The sequence below is a fragment of the Thermobia domestica genome, chromosome 18 (assembly GCF_964235325.1).
Source record: "Thermobia domestica chromosome 18, izTheDome1.hap1.1, whole genome shotgun sequence".
Lineage (NCBI taxonomy): Eukaryota > Metazoa > Arthropoda > Insecta > Zygentoma > Lepismatidae > Thermobia > Thermobia domestica.
In genome coordinates, this window is record NC_137471.1 from 34,777,178 (window position 1) to 34,796,356 (window position 19,179).

The 19,179-nt window shown below is 37.4% G+C and overlaps 2 protein-coding genes across 2 annotated transcripts in view; both read left to right on the forward strand.

Moving 5' to 3' along the window:
- Positions 1–2,998, forward strand: part of LOC145675047 (uncharacterized) — a 39,787-nt gene extending 36,789 nt beyond the window's left edge. Inside the window, exon 10 of the mRNA XM_081745412.1 lies at positions 2,804–2,998. Coding sequence (XP_081601538.1) covers positions 2,804–2,998 — 195 coding nt within the window. The remainder of the gene's footprint in view (positions 1–2,803) is intronic.
- A 256-nt stretch (positions 2,999–3,254) lies between these two features.
- The window catches only part of LOC145675731 (luciferin 4-monooxygenase-like), a 30,699-nt gene continuing 14,774 nt past the window's right edge, over positions 3,255–19,179 (forward strand). Inside the window, exons 1-2 of the mRNA XM_081746360.1 lie at positions 3,255–3,387; positions 6,608–6,773. Coding sequence (XP_081602486.1) covers positions 3,295–3,387; positions 6,608–6,773 — 259 coding nt within the window. The 5' untranslated portion in view covers positions 3,255–3,294. The remainder of the gene's footprint in view (positions 3,388–6,607; positions 6,774–19,179) is intronic.

Here is a 19,179-nt window from a genome sequence, read left to right on the forward strand (position 1 = left end):
CGAAAAGTTGCGCGAGAGGTTTCGAGTTTCATTTGGGGGCACTCGGTCGAAAAAGTGTAAAAAATTTTCGAGCGAGCCATCCTGAGTGGGTTTTCCTCATTCACACCAAGGGAATACCGGTATAGGACCTCATATTATCGCCCCAGGCCACTTCCTTCGTTCCCCAATCCTTTCGTCCTTCCCTTTCCGCGGATAGTTTGTTTACCGAGGGACGTCATCCCTCATACGTGGCGGGCTAAATGGCCTTAGATGCCGAAAATCCAGAAATCTAAAAATTCTAAATCCTAAATCCCGAATCCTAATCCAAATAAGTGCTTCTTTCATTATGATTGATATATTTCTTTCTGTGAACTTCACACAACAACTGTAATTCAATTGCACACTAGATACGAGTATGATTACATCTATTAATTATATGTTATCACAATTGTACATATTGGGCAGGTAAAGGGATGCCTGCTCTCAAGCTCAAGTTACGACAAAGTAATGACAGAAAAAGAGAACTGTTAGAATTTACAAGTAAGACTCGGCCAACTACCTAGTCTGCAAAATGAAACAAAAGTCTTAAAATACAGAAGATAATAGATTAAGGTGGAAGGAAAAGGAGGGAAGTAAAACAGAATAGCTTTGGGGACGGATCTCAGGCACAGTACTTTTCAATACACGAGGATTCGGTATAGTGATCATTTTCTCCACTTCCATATTATTGAACCTATTTCTGCCATAACCAACCTGGTGACAACTCTTCTTGGCACCGCTCTCCGGCCTCGGTCTCTTCTCCTGGCTTCCGAAACTGTCGCTTTTGATCACCACAATCTGATTCGGAACTAACCAAAATCATGAATTTTTACTGACCCAGAAATCTAACGAAATTGACAATGACTCTAGGTCACTGAGCAAGATGGAAGAAATACTAGCACATGTAGAATATTAGGTAAATGAACTCATCTGTTGTTTATTGTAATTAATACGATACTTTTACGTTATTACGATATTTTTACAAACAGTCTGCTTATTTCTATCTATGGCCTGCTATAGCTGAGCGTATGAAAAATATGATACAACAATGGTCGTAAGGAGTCTCTTTTTCAGAATATGAGTTGCGATACAAGGCTACACTGCAAGTTTCGGGAAACTAAGAGAAAGACGATAGTCAGAAGCAAATACTCTTTGTTGCTTTTCAAAGTATTCGCTCCTAATAGCAATAATTTGTCCATTTGAATAAACCATTGTTGAAGCAGTTATAGCACCCAGCAGAAGGTACTTCAGGAACTTATATTTTGTATATATACACCACCTCTGCTGGGCTTAGAAATCGCTGCACACGCATATTATTTTTAATGGTTGAAAAAAAAGTCGTTGTAGGCTAGATCTGGTGAATAAGGAGGGTGAGACAGTTGAACATTTTCATTGTTCGGAAACTCCTGTGTTTGCGCTGCTGTGTGAGGGCTTGCTTTATCATGATGCAAAATTATGCAATGTTAGGGGTTGTGGGATCTAAGTATATTGACTACTTCTGGCGAACAAATGTTATTGGCTCAGTATTAATTGTTCTAAGATTTCCAAGGCAATAATAGATATGTATCCTAACTCCCTGAAGAATGCAGAAACCATTTGCTTCACAACACTGCTTAAAAAAATAACTTTTGTTGGTTTTCACTCATTGTGGAATACCTTTACAACAGACTGTCATTTAGTTTCGGGTTTATATGAATAGATGCGCATTTCATCACCTATGATGATCTCCACACAAGATTTGACGCTTTCGCTTTGTACCGTTTCAACATAATCTTGCGCCACATCACACAGAAAACTCTTTACTCTTTGATTTAAATTGTGGACATTCAATGAGAACATAGCTTTTTCGCACATAAATAAAGAATTGCTTATATTTTACTCATACTAGTAACTAAATGTGCGTGAATTTCATGGTATGTCACATGTTGATTTCATTCAAGTAATTCACGCAGTGTCAAAGTTCTCTTGCACTATGGCTGTTGCTAGTGAACTTTCACGAACTTCGTCATTGAGGCTGTTGGGGCCAAACCTGAATTCCCAAAACCAACGATAAATTGCTGTCCCTTATCTTTTAGGTGGGCCCTTATCACTAAGAGTAGCACTTATTCTACTCACACCTTGTTGCATGCTCTCTGGTCGAATCTATTTTTTTTTCGGGTCAATACTTCACCTAGGAACTAGTACGTGCCCTACCCAAATACCCAAGTTTCACAATTCTGCGGTGCTTCCGCAACAATTTTAATAGAGTTTGAGGTGAGTACTTCAAATTATATGGCCATAGCCAAACTCCCTCTGTAAAAATTGTTGTGTGAGTACCTTAAGATTCTTAATTATTGATTTTTGGATAGGACACATATTAGTTTCTAAGTCAAGTCTTGACCCGACTACGGTAGATCCCATAGTTTTGGAGCTATGGACCTTTAAGTCCATTTTTCATGTTTTCAGCAGCTTATAACTCCGAAAGGAAGCATTTGTGCAGCCAGGTTTGTCTATACTTTTTGTCTTATCTTTGTGTCAGGAATCACCTTCCAAATATTGTCAATGTTGTTTGGAAACACTCTGTGTATCATACGTATCATACGTCACAAATACAATTTCCAACATATTGCAGAAACCTCAATACCGAATTCCCGAAACTTTCAGTGCAATCCTAGTACTTTTAGTTTAATAATCGGATTATATAGGCCCATATTTTTATGTACTAAACACATATTTAACTACTACAATCGAAATAAGTAATTAAAATTGACTTAAAATATTAAGTGTAGTGTTTTTCTTATTACAGATTATGGATCCGGACACTGGCAAAACGCTTGGTGCTGATGAACCTGGAGAAATTTTAATGAGAGGCCCGTGTGTGATGAAGGGATATCTCAACAGACCTGAGGTAATATATAATTACTTCATCCAGATATGTTTTTTTGGGGGGAGCACTACCCCTGGAGCTCTAAGAGTTCCCCCTCGGAGAAGACCAAAATAATACATTTATAATAAAATAATAAATAGAATAGTACCAGCAGTGACTCTCAGAATACTAAGTGTGCCCCCCCGGAACATTATGTCTGAAAGAAACACTGCAGCATAGTATATATTAAGAGATATTTTGTAGTTATTTCGAAAAATCTCTAAATTTAAAAAGAGATTGTTTTAAGCGTATCTTAGAAGTTTTATATACGACTTACAACATGTCAACCAATTAAATAAGAAGTATGACACAATTATTATTTTTTTTTTTAACTTTAGGCCACTGCATCTGCGATTGACAAGGAAGGTTTCATGCATTCTGGAGATATGGGATACATTACCAATGATGGCTATTTGTTTATTATTGGAAGGATTAAGGAGAATTTCAAATACAAAGCATACCATGTAAGTATATAATTATTTCCTTTTTTAAAAATTATTTTGCAGATTGTTCTAATGTTAAAGACAAGATATTTTAGCTCAATAGTATTGTCTCATATGAAGAGTTGAAGTCCAAAATTATTCGTATCCATCCGGACCAAAACTACTCAATATTTCTAGGAATTTTCGTATTTGGTTTAGAATGACCGTCTGAAGGAAAATTTTCACCGTTTGTGGCACCAGCATTGATTGGTAGCCTGTGAAAGCAACGGTTGCAATATCAATGCTACAGACGGGGAATTGCCTCCCTGTTTGCTCATTCCTTATTTCCATATATCGTGTAGTAAGAAACATACTGACTAAATGGAGGAGACCAATGGCGGGTATAGAAGATAAAAAATGGGGGGCAGCTAGAATCCAGAATCCTGAAGTCTCAACATATAATTTGGAACTCGCACTCATTCGACCTTACTCCTACTTTGTGAGGGTGAGGCAAGGTGACCAGAACTTTTACTTTCAAAAACGGGACGCATACGAATCGGCGACGAGGGGAGGGGATTCCACATTGCATTTAGGGGCTCAGCAGTGTTTTCAATTTACAAAATACACAAGTAAGAATGATAACACAGCGTTTCTAACTTAAGTACAACCCAACAATACTTTTAACTAATTGAACACTCAGAATTCCCACTCAATTTCTACTTGAACCACAGAACACTTAATTCCCATTTGAACATTCAGAAGTTCCAGACACGGCTGAATCTTCCCAATGAGTGTTGGTACGGAAGAGTGTAGAATTTGCATTGATCATTTATATCTTGACTAATAATTACCGGACACCTGGGTCATTTTTGCTTAAAAACGGGACATTTAGCCGTCCCGTTTAAGAATCAGAAAGAAACGGGACAACGGTTGAAAATAAGGGACTGTCCCGGCTAAAATGGGACGTCTGCTCACCTTGGGGGTGAGGTCGAGTGAGCGTGAGTTCCAAACTCATGAGCACCGACCTCATGCGTTCGGGGACCTTTGGTCAATACCGGTGATTAGTGTCTGTAACCTTAAGGCAAGTATTCTGTGATGGGAAACGCCCTACAGTATGAAGGTTGAACTTGTGTGATGATCTTTGCACCCGCCAATTACATCTAAGTCAATAATAGACACCGTCCTTCATAACCTTCGTGTTACATAAGAACGCAAAACAAAAGTCGATCACAAAACTTTCTTTTCGATTTGGAATTCATCCCTTTCTAAAATTCATTGAAATTCGCAATTTCATCTTGATACGACGAGTATGTACGTCGATACTAAGATTATCACAAGAAGCTGTGTTTTTTATCGAGAATTGAAGTTGGGTCAAATGCATGGTAATCATTAAGGTATGAGCTGATTCGAATATGAAAACTCTTATACTGTTCATTACACAAAAATAACGAAAAACGACTGGAAGCTTTCGAAACGTAGGTGTGAAGAAGAATGGATAAAATTAGTTGAGTCACGGTAAACAAATGAGGTGGTGCTGGAAATGTTGAGGGAGAAAACAACAGTTTTGTTAAGAAGAGGAAGAGAAACTGGTTGGGACATTGGCAAAAATTAAGTATATCATGAGGGACATGTTAGAAGGTATAGTGGCAGGAAAAAGAGGGAGGGGCGAAGGTGGCTAAAAATCTTGGACGATATCAAAATAAAAAAATCGCATGTAAGGACGAAGAGGTTAGTGGAAGCTTCTCAGTTTCGGCAAATGACTTACCAATAATGGCAGAATGCCTACAATGGTGATGATGATAATGTGTAATTTATATGTATAGTACACAGTGTGGTCGAAAACAAAATAATCCTTATATGAGAACATAAAAATAATAATAAATAAATACATTTTAGACCAGTATGAGTGCACAAATACGTAATTTTGGAGTTATAACTATACAAAAAAATTGATTGGAATGATAAAGTAAGGAATCATAACCAAAGAACTATAAAACGATACGTTGCATGAAGAACGGATGAAAGAAAATGACATATTTCAGGTTAACGTCTCACAATTACGCCATTTATGCTAGGCGAGATTATGATTTAGACAAGTAAATGATGATGGAAAAAATTATGAAATGCGAATGTGGGAGGAAAAGAGAGTACCCGACAAAATTCGCGGATATAATGTTGTCCACCAGAAACTTACCTGGCCGGTGATCGTAGCAGAAACCGCACACGGGCGAAAGAACGTAGTACTTATTCTAAACCTAGATTCAATTAATGTACCAATGGACATGGAAAAGTGGCAAGTACAGGATTATTCTGGAATAATAGAAGGTGATTCATGTGGACTTCTCGAAAAGGAAGGAAAATTTATAGAGTAAGAATTGAATGCCGATATATGTATTCCACATCTCTGGTAAATTAATTGAATCGAGGCACATAATGATTAATATGTTCTTTTACCTCGTTTTACCACATTTTGTTTTCGAGTTTTATGTCGCTCCAATCAATTTTTGGAGCGGGCTACAACTTCAAAATGGAATATTTATGCATCCATATCCGTATATATGATGTTTCCATGTGGGGATTTCTTTCCCTCAGTTGTAGAGCGTTCACCCCTGGTGTATAGGGCCCTTGGTTCAATCCCAGCTCGCGCCAAGTGAGTTTTGTGGTGGACAAACACCGTGTGTGTGGGTTTTCTCGGGGTTCTCCCGTTTCTTCCCTCTTTCTTCATATCATCAGTTCATTCATTTCTCATCGTCACCGTCTCCTTTAATCTCTCCAGCATAACAGTGGGAATTAAAGATTTCATTTCTTTCCCAAAGTTGTTAATGTTGTTTTCTGAACACTCTGTGTAGCTTGTTTTTTAGGGTCACCATGAGGTGGAGTTGTTTTTTAGGGTTGGAGCTCTGCGAAACCCTTACCTCATCCTTGTGGGACATTAACCTAGAATTTTTTTTCTTGTTTTTCTTTCTTTTCTTTTTTTTTTTTTTTTTTTTTTTACCTCATCCAGTGTTCCAGCAACATAAAACTTACCGCAAGCATGTGGAATGTACTGTAATTCATTCTGTTTGACCATACTCTGAAACTAGACCATATTGCCAAAGTAGGCAAACAGAAGTCTAAATTTTTTCCCGTTTTTACATACAATCGGTCTCCCCTCCTTAAAACAATGAGCACAAGTTCCTGATATCTGTTTCCAGTTTTTCCTTCCTTTCTCTCTCTCTCTCTCTTTTTTTAAATAAAAGTATTTGCTTGTTTCCAATTCTAGATCACTCCTAGCCAAGTGGAAGCTGTGCTGGAGTCCCATCCGTGTGTAATGTCCGCTGGAGTAGTTGGGATTCCGAACGCAGACGTTGGGAACTTAATCCGGGCTTATGTTGTTACGAAGCCTGGACAATCTGTCACAGAGGAAGAGATAGTAAAATTCGTTCAAGGTAAGAAAAAAAAGAAGAAGAAAAACAATGCATGTTGCATCTAAATCACACAGTGCATCTTACATCTGAATATCTATCTATCTATAGATAGATAGATATAGATATAGATATAGATATAGATATAGATATATTACCAAAGAAAGCACTTATATGTATAAATAACTTCTGTTATAATTTCAGTAATACCTAGGTGGCTTGTGAAGGCAATGAAATATTGATGAACCTGTAAGACATACAGGGTGATTTTTTAAAACTTATGGATTTCATTTGGGTTTAGAATTTCTAACTGAAGTCCGATTTTCATGCGGTTTATGGGAAGTAATCAAAGAAGGATGGGAGATTTATGAGACCATATTTACTTATTTAAATTCATCCCGAGTAATATTGGCCACGCCTCAAGAAAAACAGCAAATATTCGCCAATGTACCTCACAACTGAAATTAGGTTTTTTGATTTTTGAAGCGGAATTGTAGAATACAATTAAAGTGTTAATGGTTACTCCCATAAATCACATATAGATAGCTAGTTTCTTGCGACCTAAGTAGTCGATAACTGACATCTTTCACAACACCCTCCTGCGGGGTCCGATACTTCCCTGTCTTACACAAATGCGATCCTGTTTCTGCCAATTTATTCACTAGCGACAATATCGTAAAACAGATCTAATTTGTAATTTCTAAAAGGAATACAAAATAAATCAGAAAAGAGTAAAAAGGAAATAAAGATACGCGATTATTCTAAATTTAATTTTACATTGCATAGAAACGATTTCTTTTCGCGTCTCATGCAATTAGCTTGCAATAATTCAACATTAGCCGGAAGCAAACATGCAGATAGAGCAGAATAGAAAAAAAAAACACACAACGAAACTGCAGACATAGGATGGAAACACACTGAAGAGAACGTTCTCATCACAGGCAATTGATTTGCTGAGATAGGGACGCCAGATCCTTCGAACAACGCCGAGCGAACTTACAAATAGAAGCAAGGACTTGTAACACTAAGCCTTTTTCCTCGGTATTTCAAACTCGCAACACCTCTGTGCGCGAGCTACTCCGCTTTGTGTTATTTTGTTATCCAAACATATACGAATCTGAAGAAGAAAATACCTAAAATGATAAAAGGACTATCATAGACTTTTAGGGTACTTCAGATCCTTAGAAGACACCCTCGTGGTCCTCCCAAAAGAGGGAAAATCATCGAAAACTTCGTCCATACCCAAAAGAAGGAAGAGATAATTGCCTAGCTGTCTACGATGCTGGAGTCCAGACTCATAATTGGTCGTCGCCCAGAGTTAATCTCCAATCAATCTAGATGCTTGATGGACTAAAAACCTTCCCACCTCATTTTTCGGACTAGTGTCACTTAACAACCTTCAGGAACTGTGTATTAGTGAAGTGCTAGTGTGTGTGTTAATACAGACTACTACGAACTGGAATGGTTGGAACCAAAGCCGTAAGTAGTATTCATTTATTGGCAAATCCGAGTCAGTTGCAGTTTCTATACATACATTCTCCATCCTGCTCTCATATCTGAATGTTTCCTTTTAGGCTGTGTTGTTTCCAATCCAACACCAACCCAAAAATCTATCGGGAATTAAATTTCAAATTAGATTCGTTTTAAGAAACAAAGGCACTCGCATTAAAGCCTCACACATTGCCTTTGCTGTGAATGAATATTTCCTTTCTGCTCGCACATTTCCTCCTCGAAACTGTGTACCTTTTCATTCACCCAAAATGCTCTCCCAATAACTTAAAAATGAAGATACGTTCTAGGTTGAAGGTACGGAAACCTCATCTAGACAAGAACGTTTAATGTGCGCTGTGCCCTGAGACAAGGTAAGACTCAGGAGCATATGCACACAACGTGGTGCCGTGACCAGGATTCCCCTTTTGTTGTATATCACGCGTGCCCTTTGTCCGCTTTGTATACACTTATACAATTTGTCTTTGTTCTCCGTTGTCTTCCTTTCCCGACTTGTTTAGTAATTATCCCATGTGGGAATGACATAGGCACTTGCATTGTATTCTCTGGTAGGAGCAAACTGATCATGTATAGAGGTTCCATTCTCATACTTCAGTTTACTTCGTAAATATATATGTTGTCAGGTTCTTTTCCGTACCTTTCAACATCCAGATGAATCTTACATGTCATCCTCGTGAGCAATTTTAAATAGGAATGACATGGTGATCAGTCTTACTCAAATGCGCGCATCCTTTTGTTAGTACGTATGTGAGTCCTACTATGGCATTACCGAACACACCTCTAGACTGTATCACGCAACCGGAAACTCAACTGTGCGAATGTTTGTTTGTGTATTTCTCGTTTCCTCTCCTTTTGCGCAAATCCTCGTTTGCCTATCGGGCTGGTCCTGTAGTCAGACTTTTCTTTCTTGTCCTTTGAGAGACCGGAATACGCAACCCTACATATCCGCCGGTTTTGAAAAAAAAAAAAAAAAAAAAAAAAAAAAAAAAAAAAAAAAAAAAACCAGGCACATGCATAACGTAACAAGGGTGTTAGACACACTCAGTAGTCAATGCACGCCATACAGTAACCTTCCCAATCCCAATCGACGTCACCGACTTTTGACAAGTCAAACAAGTATGTTGGGAACGCAGTAGTTTCACGACACGTTAACTGGAATATTTACCCCTGGTATTTTGAACATACCTACGCAGTTTTCTAGTTTTCGTTGCCAGTAGCCTTAGTTTAAGTTAGGTTAGTTTACAGGGATCGCACCTTCCCGCCAGTCATTTGCTCATGTCATTCTGCTCTGCTTCCACATGTGGATACTCGGACGTACTCGGTGAACTTCGTAGATTCTCGTTTTGTTGTGTTTACGTTGTTCCAGTTCTGGAATTCCGCGGATACATTTGAGTCTGTTTCTGTTGGATACGGATACTCTTTCCTTAAGGATTTTTGTTTGTATCCTTACTTTTTGTTTCCGTTCCGTGTGAATAAGCTTACTCGTCTGTGGTCGTTTCCATTCAGACTCGCTGTCCAATTTGCTCTTCTTAGAATTTTGGTTCTTTTGTAAGCATATTCACCAGAAACTCCTATTATATATATATATTTTAGCCGGCTTTTAGATAAATACATACGTCTCACAAGGTGCCGACTCAAATAGGTAATCTGCCGTTTTCTACGAACCCTACTTGGATATTCCTTAACCCTTTCAATGTTTCTCGTTTGTTGCAACTATTTAGCGTATTAATTTTTACTTGTAGATTAGGTTATGATAGGAAAATCGATTCCAAGTTTAAGCATTGTTTATTTACATATACGTTTTAATACTCTTCGTATACGGGAGACTAAAACGTTTGTTGCTTTATGCGTTTCATTTGTTTTAGATTTACCTGGAATCCTTCCCTTACCCCTATCCTTGTAATGGGGCTTTAAGGAAACATTTATTTACGCTATATATATATATGCTTAATTTGTAGCAGCGCATGCTTATCACAGGACGTTGATTAGATACCCATGTGTGATGATCTGTTTGCTGTTATACCCACACACATGTATCGCATCATTTTCTCTCCATGCAGCACTACCGTGCTCCTCCTCTCTTGTATGCAGCGCATGCGCATTTGTTTATCTTGTCATATGTTGCCCTTGACACTGTGACGGAGTGGAAACATCTTAGCATTTAAATCCCTCCTCTCCTTATAAGAAACTGTAATTTGATTTTGAGGATTCTTGTCTTTAAATGTTTACTATTTTGATAGTTGTTCATTCCTCAAACAGACATTGAATCTACTTAATAGAGACTTGATTTTCAGTGCTACAGTAATATACAAAATGACATTGACATTTTGCAATTAGCAAGGAATTACTTTTACTCCATTTGTGTAGGATTCGTGTTTGAATGTGTTCATGAAACACAGGACTATAGAAGCGAATATGATTTCACTTTATTTACATGTTATTTTAGTTTGATTGATTTTAAACTCATTTTGCATTTTATTTTAGTTGGGAATATTCATTATCCATAACTACGTAGTGCTTGCTGGGAATTTAAGTATGTACTCATATAATTTTCATTTCAGGTACATTGATTTAACATTTTGTCGTGCCTTACGCATATATTTTATGTTCATTTAATGTTTAATTTTGAATTTCTTTTTGTTTATTGAATGATACCTACATTATGCAATTTTAGGAATTCATTTCAAGAATCATACATTATTATTTTATGCGATTTTAATAATTTTCATTACTTTGAGCTTTGATTTTATATTCAATTTTTGCATTTATGTTTTGATTTTGTTTATTGTATGTTTATGTCATAGTTAGTCTTGCACTCAATTTACGTGTTTACGACCTGAATGATATACAGGGCTTTCCATTTTAATTCGCCCTTATTTTGAGTTTAATTTTCACATATGTATATGTTTCAATTTTTTCAAATTCAAGTTTCATTCACTTTGTTATGTTTCAGAAACTCATTTTTTTTTCTCTCGTTTTACTCCGTATTGCGTATTTTCCAGTTTTCAATTTTGTATTTGAGAAAATTGCAACTTCGCGGAGGGAGCGTAAAACAGATCTAATTTGTAATTTCTAAAAGGAATACAAAATAAATCAGAAAAGAGTAAAAAGGAAATAAAGATACGCGATTATTCTAAATTTAATTTTACATTGCATAGAAACGATTTCTTTTCGCGTCTCATGCAATTAGCTTGCAATAATTCAACATTAGCCGGAAGCAAACATGCAGATAGAGCAGAATAGAAAAAAAAACACACAACGAAACTGCAGACATAGGATGGAAACACACTGAAGAGAACGTTCTCATCACAGGCAATTGATTTGCTGAGATAGGGACGCCAGATCCTTCGAACAACGCCGAGCGAACTTACAAATAGAAGCAAGGACTTGTAACACTAAGCCTTTTTCCTCGGTATTTCAAACTCGCAACACCTCTGTGCGCGAGCTACTCCGCTTTGTGTTATTTTGTTATCCAAACATATACGAATCTGAAGAAGAAAATACCTAAAATGATAAAAGGACTATCATAGACTTTTAGGGTAATTTAGATCCTTAGAAGACACCCCCGTGGTCCTCCCAAAAGAGGGAAAATCATCGAAAACTTCGTCCATACCCAAAAAAAGGAAGAGATGATTGCCTAGCTGTCTACGATGCTGGAGTCCAGACTCATAATTGGTCGTCGCCCAGAGTTAATCTCCAATCAATCTAGATGCTTGATGGACTAAAAACCTTCCCACTTCATTTTTCGGACTAGTGTCACTTAACAATCTTCAGGAACTGTGTATTAGTGAAGTGCTAGTGTGTGTGTTAATACAGACTACTACGAACTGGAATGGTTGGAACCAAAGCCGTAAGTAGTATTCATTTATTGGCAAATCCGAGTCAGTTGCAGTTTCTATACATACATTCTCCATCCTGCTCTCATATCTGAATGTTTCCTTTTAGGCTGTGTTGTTTCCAATCCAACACCAACCCAAAAATCTATCGGGAATTAAATTTCAAATTAGATTCGTTTTAAGAAACAAAGGCACTCGCATTAAAGCCTCACACATTGCCTTTGCTGTGAATGAATATTTCCTTTCTGCTCGCACATTTCCTCCTCGAAACTGTGTACCTTTTCATTCACCCAAAATGCTCTCCCAATAACTTAAAAATGAAGATACGTTCTAGGTTGAAGGTACGGAAACCTCATCTAGACAAGAACGTTTAATGTGCGCTGTGCCCTGAGACAAGGTAAGACTCAGGAGCATATGCACACAACGATATTGTGTTTCTGTCTGGGCCAGAATGTGAGATAAATTTGTTTTTAAGTGCCCTTTGCATAGCAAGAACAGATTCCGTTTTCCGAAAACTTTTAACGATAAACACATGTTGCTACAAAGAATACACCATTTTCACTGTGTTCTGATCACAATCAAACAATATAGCACACAACAATATAGCACAACAATTCCCAATATATGATTTTTTTTTATTCGGATGGGTCTGGTGTTATTCTACTTCCGAAAAGAGGATCCCACTTATATTCGTAGAAACATTAATACGAAGTGTAAGATCAAATCCTTATGCTATTTTAATTATTTCTCTAATAAACAACTATATTTTCATTAAGAAAGTGAACGTATAAATGTATGTTGAGTTACGTAGTTTGGGGGAATGGGAGTCTGTGCACCTTCACCTGGGTTCGCCCTTGCTTAAATCCTCTGCTTAAACTTATGCATTAGAGTAGTGATCGCCAAACCATGGACTGCAGGCTACTAGTATCTCGCGCGGTACAATTTCGGTAGATCGTGTTAACGTTCCGGTTGGCTAACTCCCCTTAGTTGACGCTAACGATAGGGGGCGCTGACGACAACAACTGCTTGTTTCTTTAGCGCTACTGCTACTGTCAGCCTCATCTCACAGTTGATTGTATACGCGTGGGGTTGTGCATGTTATGTTTTTCATGTGTATATTAGACATTTGCTAAACGTTATGTTTTTCATGTGTATATTAGACATTTGCTAAACGTTATGTTTTTCATGTGTATATTAGACATTTGCTAAACGTTATGTTTTCATGTATATATTAGACATTTGCTAAACGTTATGTTTTTCATGTGTAAGACATTTGCTAAACGTTATGTTTTTCGTGTGTATATTAGACATTTGCTAAACGTTATGTTCTTCAGGTGTATATTAGACATTTGCTAAACGTTATGTTTTTCATGTGTATATTAGACATTTGCTAAACGTTATGTTTTTCGTGTGTATATTACACATTTGCTAACTTGGATAGTTTGATTTCGTATGTACTAGAAATGTAAATTGATAGTCAATAAACAAATGTAAGATCTTTTTTAAAAGGAAGTTGTTACTTCTTTTGGTTGGTAGCTCACAGTAGGACTTGAAAACGCTACGGAACCTCAGAAGCTTCATAAGTTTGGCAACTACTGCATTAGAGTATACCTTTTGCTTCAAGGCGTATAGTACTTAATATTTTCATTTATTTATTTGTATTTAATCAGGTCATGACTCCAGTGATGCACTGATGATATCACTTTCTATTCTAACAGTAATGTCATTTCAGATTTTGCTGGGAAGGGGAGGGGCAAGACTGCCAGCATAAGTTTGACGTTTTTTTTTAGGAGTCTATTAGTATACAAGTCATTAAAAATCATATGTTTCTCCAAGGATGTTATAAAATAGAGGATCTGTCCATACGTATATTCATCCTATTAAGTCAATGAAGCCAAAAAACAACTGAGCACGTCTGATAGGCTACTCCCGTTTCCGACATCTTCTGATTGGCTACTTTGGTTTCCGCTATGATTGTTGGCTCAAAACATTGCAATCTTATTGGGCGGAGTGGGTAGAATAGGGGTGGCGAAACTGTGACGTATGGCTTCAAGATTTTGTAGTAAGGGCAGATCCTCTATTTTATAACATCCTTGTGTTTCTCGAATTTAAGGGTACGCAACCCCTGCCCTCATTGCCCCTGTTTTCTACCTTATTCCTAGCTTCTATTTGACTATATGGATGATGAGAGAAATTTTTTTTAATGGTTCTCTGGGTCATGAAAGAAAAAATCGTTTTATTTTTATTAGTTTGCTATCAAAAAGAGAGAGAGACGGAGAAGTCATCATACCAACCGTCGCAAAATCCACACAGAAGCTGGAACAAGCAGTTCTAAGTACTATACCGATTATCGCAAACTATATGGAATGTATACGGAATGTAGCTTAGAAATGATGGGGGCGCGGAGGAGGGAGAGAAGAAAATTAAAAAGATTACGTCAGCTCTGTTTCTGTTCACGTTCGTGTTGTTTCGAACAGTGAATATCAGTACGAGTGCTTTGCTTAACTCAGGGGAGTCTACCCCTAGAAAAAACTTCCTATCTTAACATAGATTTGTACACTTTCACAATAAAACTAGACTTGTTTAATAGGGAAATGATTGATGTAGCATGAGAACTTGACCTTACACTTTATCTGTATTCTTTCTCTTATAAAAACACCAAGTTTTTTCTGAAAATATAGGTGGAAGTATTTTACAGTTTCTTATAGCCTTTTAGGCGCTGCGGTGGATCAGTGGTAGCATGGGGTCCTTGGGTTGATCTCAGCTCGCTCCAAGTTAGCTTTGTGGTGGACAAACACCGTGTGCGTGGGTTTTTTCGCAGTTCTCCAGTTTCCTCCCACTTTCTTCATTCCACCATTTCATCCATTCTCATCATCAGCGTCTCCTTTAGCGTAGCCGGCATAAAAAAGGAACGTAAAGCTTAAATATTTCATTTTCATCGTGTTTTAGGTTGCAAAATAATATCCATTAAATACTACATAGACCTAGCAGCATGCAGTATTGGACTTCCTAAACCTTGGACCCTTCCCAACTAAAATTTCTGGATGGGCACCTGGCTTAACTACACTGGCGCAAATCCCGGGGAGATGAGGGGACACATCCCCTTCAATCTTGGAACTGGGGAGACTGTGCCCCCCAATAATCCGATTTGAAATGTGGTTTTTGGGGAGAAAGGTGATGATCTACTGTATGTCCGATTGCCACAAAGGAAAGTGAAATGAAATTGATGTTCCCTCCCAGAACAAGTCTCAAATCTGCCCGCCTCCCTATGTTAAAAACAAGTCTGCTCCCTTGATCCTCCACACCATTATTTTTCAACTTTATAAAAAATTTGAACATCACTTAAAAAAACATATAGGAACGGCCTTACCCGTCCCCCCTAATGTTGAAGATATATTTGCGGTGCTGCTTAAGAGTCTTCATCCCGGCGAAATTAAAATACTGCTAATTTTATAGTAATTATGTGATATCTTCAAATAGATAAAAGATAATCGAAATGTGGAACAAGAGCGCCCTAGACAATATTATTTTACATGAGAAACCGTTATCACGACTCACTTATCTGCTTTCGATTTCGAGCCATTTTGAAAATCGGCATTTATTTTCGCGTTTCTAAACAGCTGAAAACGGAAAGCTTCTAGATGACTTGTGATAACAGTACCTCACACAATATAATATTGTTTAGGGCGCTCTTGTTCCACATTTCAATTATCTTTTATCTATTTGAAGATATCACATAATTACTGTAAAATTAGCGGTATTTTAATTTCGCCGAGATGAAGACTCTTAACTGTAATGTTCATATATCCACCTTAATCCTCCCCACGCTTTATGAAAATTCCTTCTAGTACATTGAGCGCGAATGTGGATTGGTTTCAGTTTCGTACCTAGATCCATTTACGTTATTGACTGAGTAATTTATCTAACGTAAGAGATACTATCGAGAAAATAGCATAATATGGTTTTAGTCTATAAAACAATATAGTAACCTTTAAATATTAATGAAATTATTAATACACGCGTTTTACATTATTACATTCTCTATATTCATACATGTCTTTTTATGCCAATCATATATGTTCACAAAACAGTGTATACCGTGTGAAAATTTTGTAACTACAGCACCGGGAGTATGTGACATTTAGTAAACGCAGAGCAGTACGTGTTTTGATTTAACAAAAATAATATATTCCTCTGCACTTACATACGTGTAAAACCAATTGATAGCAGTTTAGTAATTCTCTCTCTCTCTCTCTCTCTGTCTCATGGATTTGAAAGGTAATGGAGAACATGCATATGTTTACTGCTGTTATCCCACAGATGCAAAACATGTGGTTTAAAATTAGCATCTACATTAAAAGTTTCGTTATACCAGACCAGACGATCGAAACGGATTAAATGTAAACTCCACAACATTAGTGATTTCACATATTCTCCAATAGATGCCAAGATAGTTTCAATTCTAATCAATTGATATTTCAGTACATTATTCTCCAGGATCTTGTGGAATTATTAACCACAGGTTTTAAAACAAGTCACGTTCTTGAGAACACGTGCTTACAAAATGGATGTAATGGTAAATCTTTGCAGTCAGTGGTATTACGCTTGGGTTAAGTTCCAAAGTTGGGCGTCCGTTTCCAGCAAATTTTTTTAAATTTACAGGAAAGATACGGATAATTTGATCGTGTGTGTGCTTGATAATATATAAGAGTCTCGAAAAATCTGTTTACTTGTTATATATAAGCGGTTGTAAACATGGGACTATACGGCGAGCGGAGGGAACTACTTCGCACAAGGTAACAAAACAGTTGCATTGTGAGAAAGAAATGAGCATTTATGTCATCAACATGGCGAATGTACAAGGGCAATGAAGTAACAGTTTTAACATTTGTGAAGCAATATGTTGATAACGAACAAAATCTTTTAAAAGTTTGTGAAGAGCACGGATTAATGAACCTAGTAACAAATTGCAGAAAGTGTGCAAAGTAGATAACAGCGAAAAAACGTGGCAAAAGCGGACGCCCATCTTCGGAATAAATGCCTTACGCTTTTATTGCGCCCTATCAATGAGAAGGAAAATAAATTGTATATTTGGAACAAACTAAATTTCACGCACAAGTAAATTTAAATTCATTCTGTAGTTGAGGTATAACGTGAAATACGTGTTTGGAAATAATATTTTCTCGAAAGCTATATAGGGTGGATTACCTACAGCACCTTTGTTTCGCTACGCTTTTTCAGGCCTGCTACACTGAATGAGGTTTTCCTGAGTTTTTTTCACAGGGGCGTCATTTCAGACTTCGCTTGAGGGGGGCAAGAGCACCACCGTCATAAGACGTTCACGTTTTGTACTAGTATATTGGTAGACAATCTATTAATATATGATATATATATTCCTCAAACTCTTGGGGAGGGGCAATTGCCCTCTCCTGCCCCTCCTAAATGATGCCCCTGCATTCACACCAGGCAAATGTTGGGATGGTACCTCTGCCCTGTCGCGACAAAACGTTGAAACTTTGGCGGAGCAGTTTTGAGAAAAAGAGCCGTAAAGTCGCCACAGATCGGCTAATTCCCTACTTACATCGAAATTCTCTTTGGTATATTTTCAAAAGTATTTGACTCAGCTCAAAGCTGCTCCTGGTGAACATAAATATCGATGACGGGAAATTCAAAAATGCTTATAGCGACAAAACAATGTAACTCAAGTTACAGCGTTTTGTCGGGACACGGCAGACCTAACTTATAGGTCCCAGGCTCCTACCTTCCCTTTCCCTGGATAGTGCACTCGTCGAAGGACATCATCCTTCAAATGTGACGAGCTAAATGGCCTTAGATGCCGAACGTCCAGAAATCTAAATCCTAAATCCTAAGTATCTTTGTTTTTCCCCGTCATTTACTCCTTTTCAGGGTACCAAATGAAATGAAATGAAATCTTTAAGTTTGACGTCCCACGATTATGCCGGCTAGGCTAAAGGAGACGGTGAGGAAGGGTTATGAAGGAATGGGCGAAATGAAGACAGTGGAAGGAAACGGGAGATCGCCGAGGAACCCCCCACACACACACGATGTTTGTTCACCACAAAGTTCACTTGGCTCTCAAAGTAACCAAGTTACACTATGCATATGCATGGAAAATCCTATATTGTACAACGGTTATTCGTCTGTTCGTCTCTCGACCAAAAATTGTAAGAGATAGTGGAAACCAGATGGATATCCTCACTCATTTTGCTTTAATCAGGCCCGCCCTCACCCTCATTTTGGTGGTGAGGGAGTCGATTAAGCCCTCTTTCACACGCATAGACTGAGTTGCGCCATTGTTGTGAAGCATTGCTTTACATTGTAGTCCTTATACGGGGCAACCGCAGTTGCTACCACTAAATAAAAACAGTGGTGCCACCGTCTGCTCTAGCGCAACCGTTTCGAGCAACTCACAGAGTATCCGCCACTCGTGAAGAACCATTATCTTAAATGGAAGTTTTATTATGGGGGCGCTGCAGTAGTCGCCACCGCACAATGTTGCCGATGCATCTTTTGTATAAAAAATAAAGTTAAATTACTGATCAGATACGAAAATTGCAAAATTATTTATCGCTTAAAATTTACCTTAGTTTACACCAGAAGACTTTGGAGTTCAAGACTCTCTTAAAAGAACTATAGACAATCCCTTTATTTTATGTTAAAATGTAGTATCATCCCTGTGATGAATGTATAAGATACCAGGAACAGATTGTTGCCTGTTTCTTTATATTACAACCATTTTAAAAATTACCTTTATAATCCTGATCTTTCTGTATCGTGAAATGTATTCATGCACTGTTAAAAATACTTACTTAAAAATGAGTAAAATTGACTCAAATTTGAGAACATTGTGTTCTCAGAATAGCTCCGAATACATTGTTCTCAAAAGTGAGAATGTGTGGGTGTTCAAAATATAAGAACAATATGTACTCAAATTTGAGTAAATTTTACTCACTTTTGAGTAAAAATTCTCTTAAAAGCGAGATAAAATATTCTTAAATAAAATGAGAAACTGCTATTTCTCAAAAATAACGAGAACATATTTTCTCAAAAATGAGAAAGTTAAC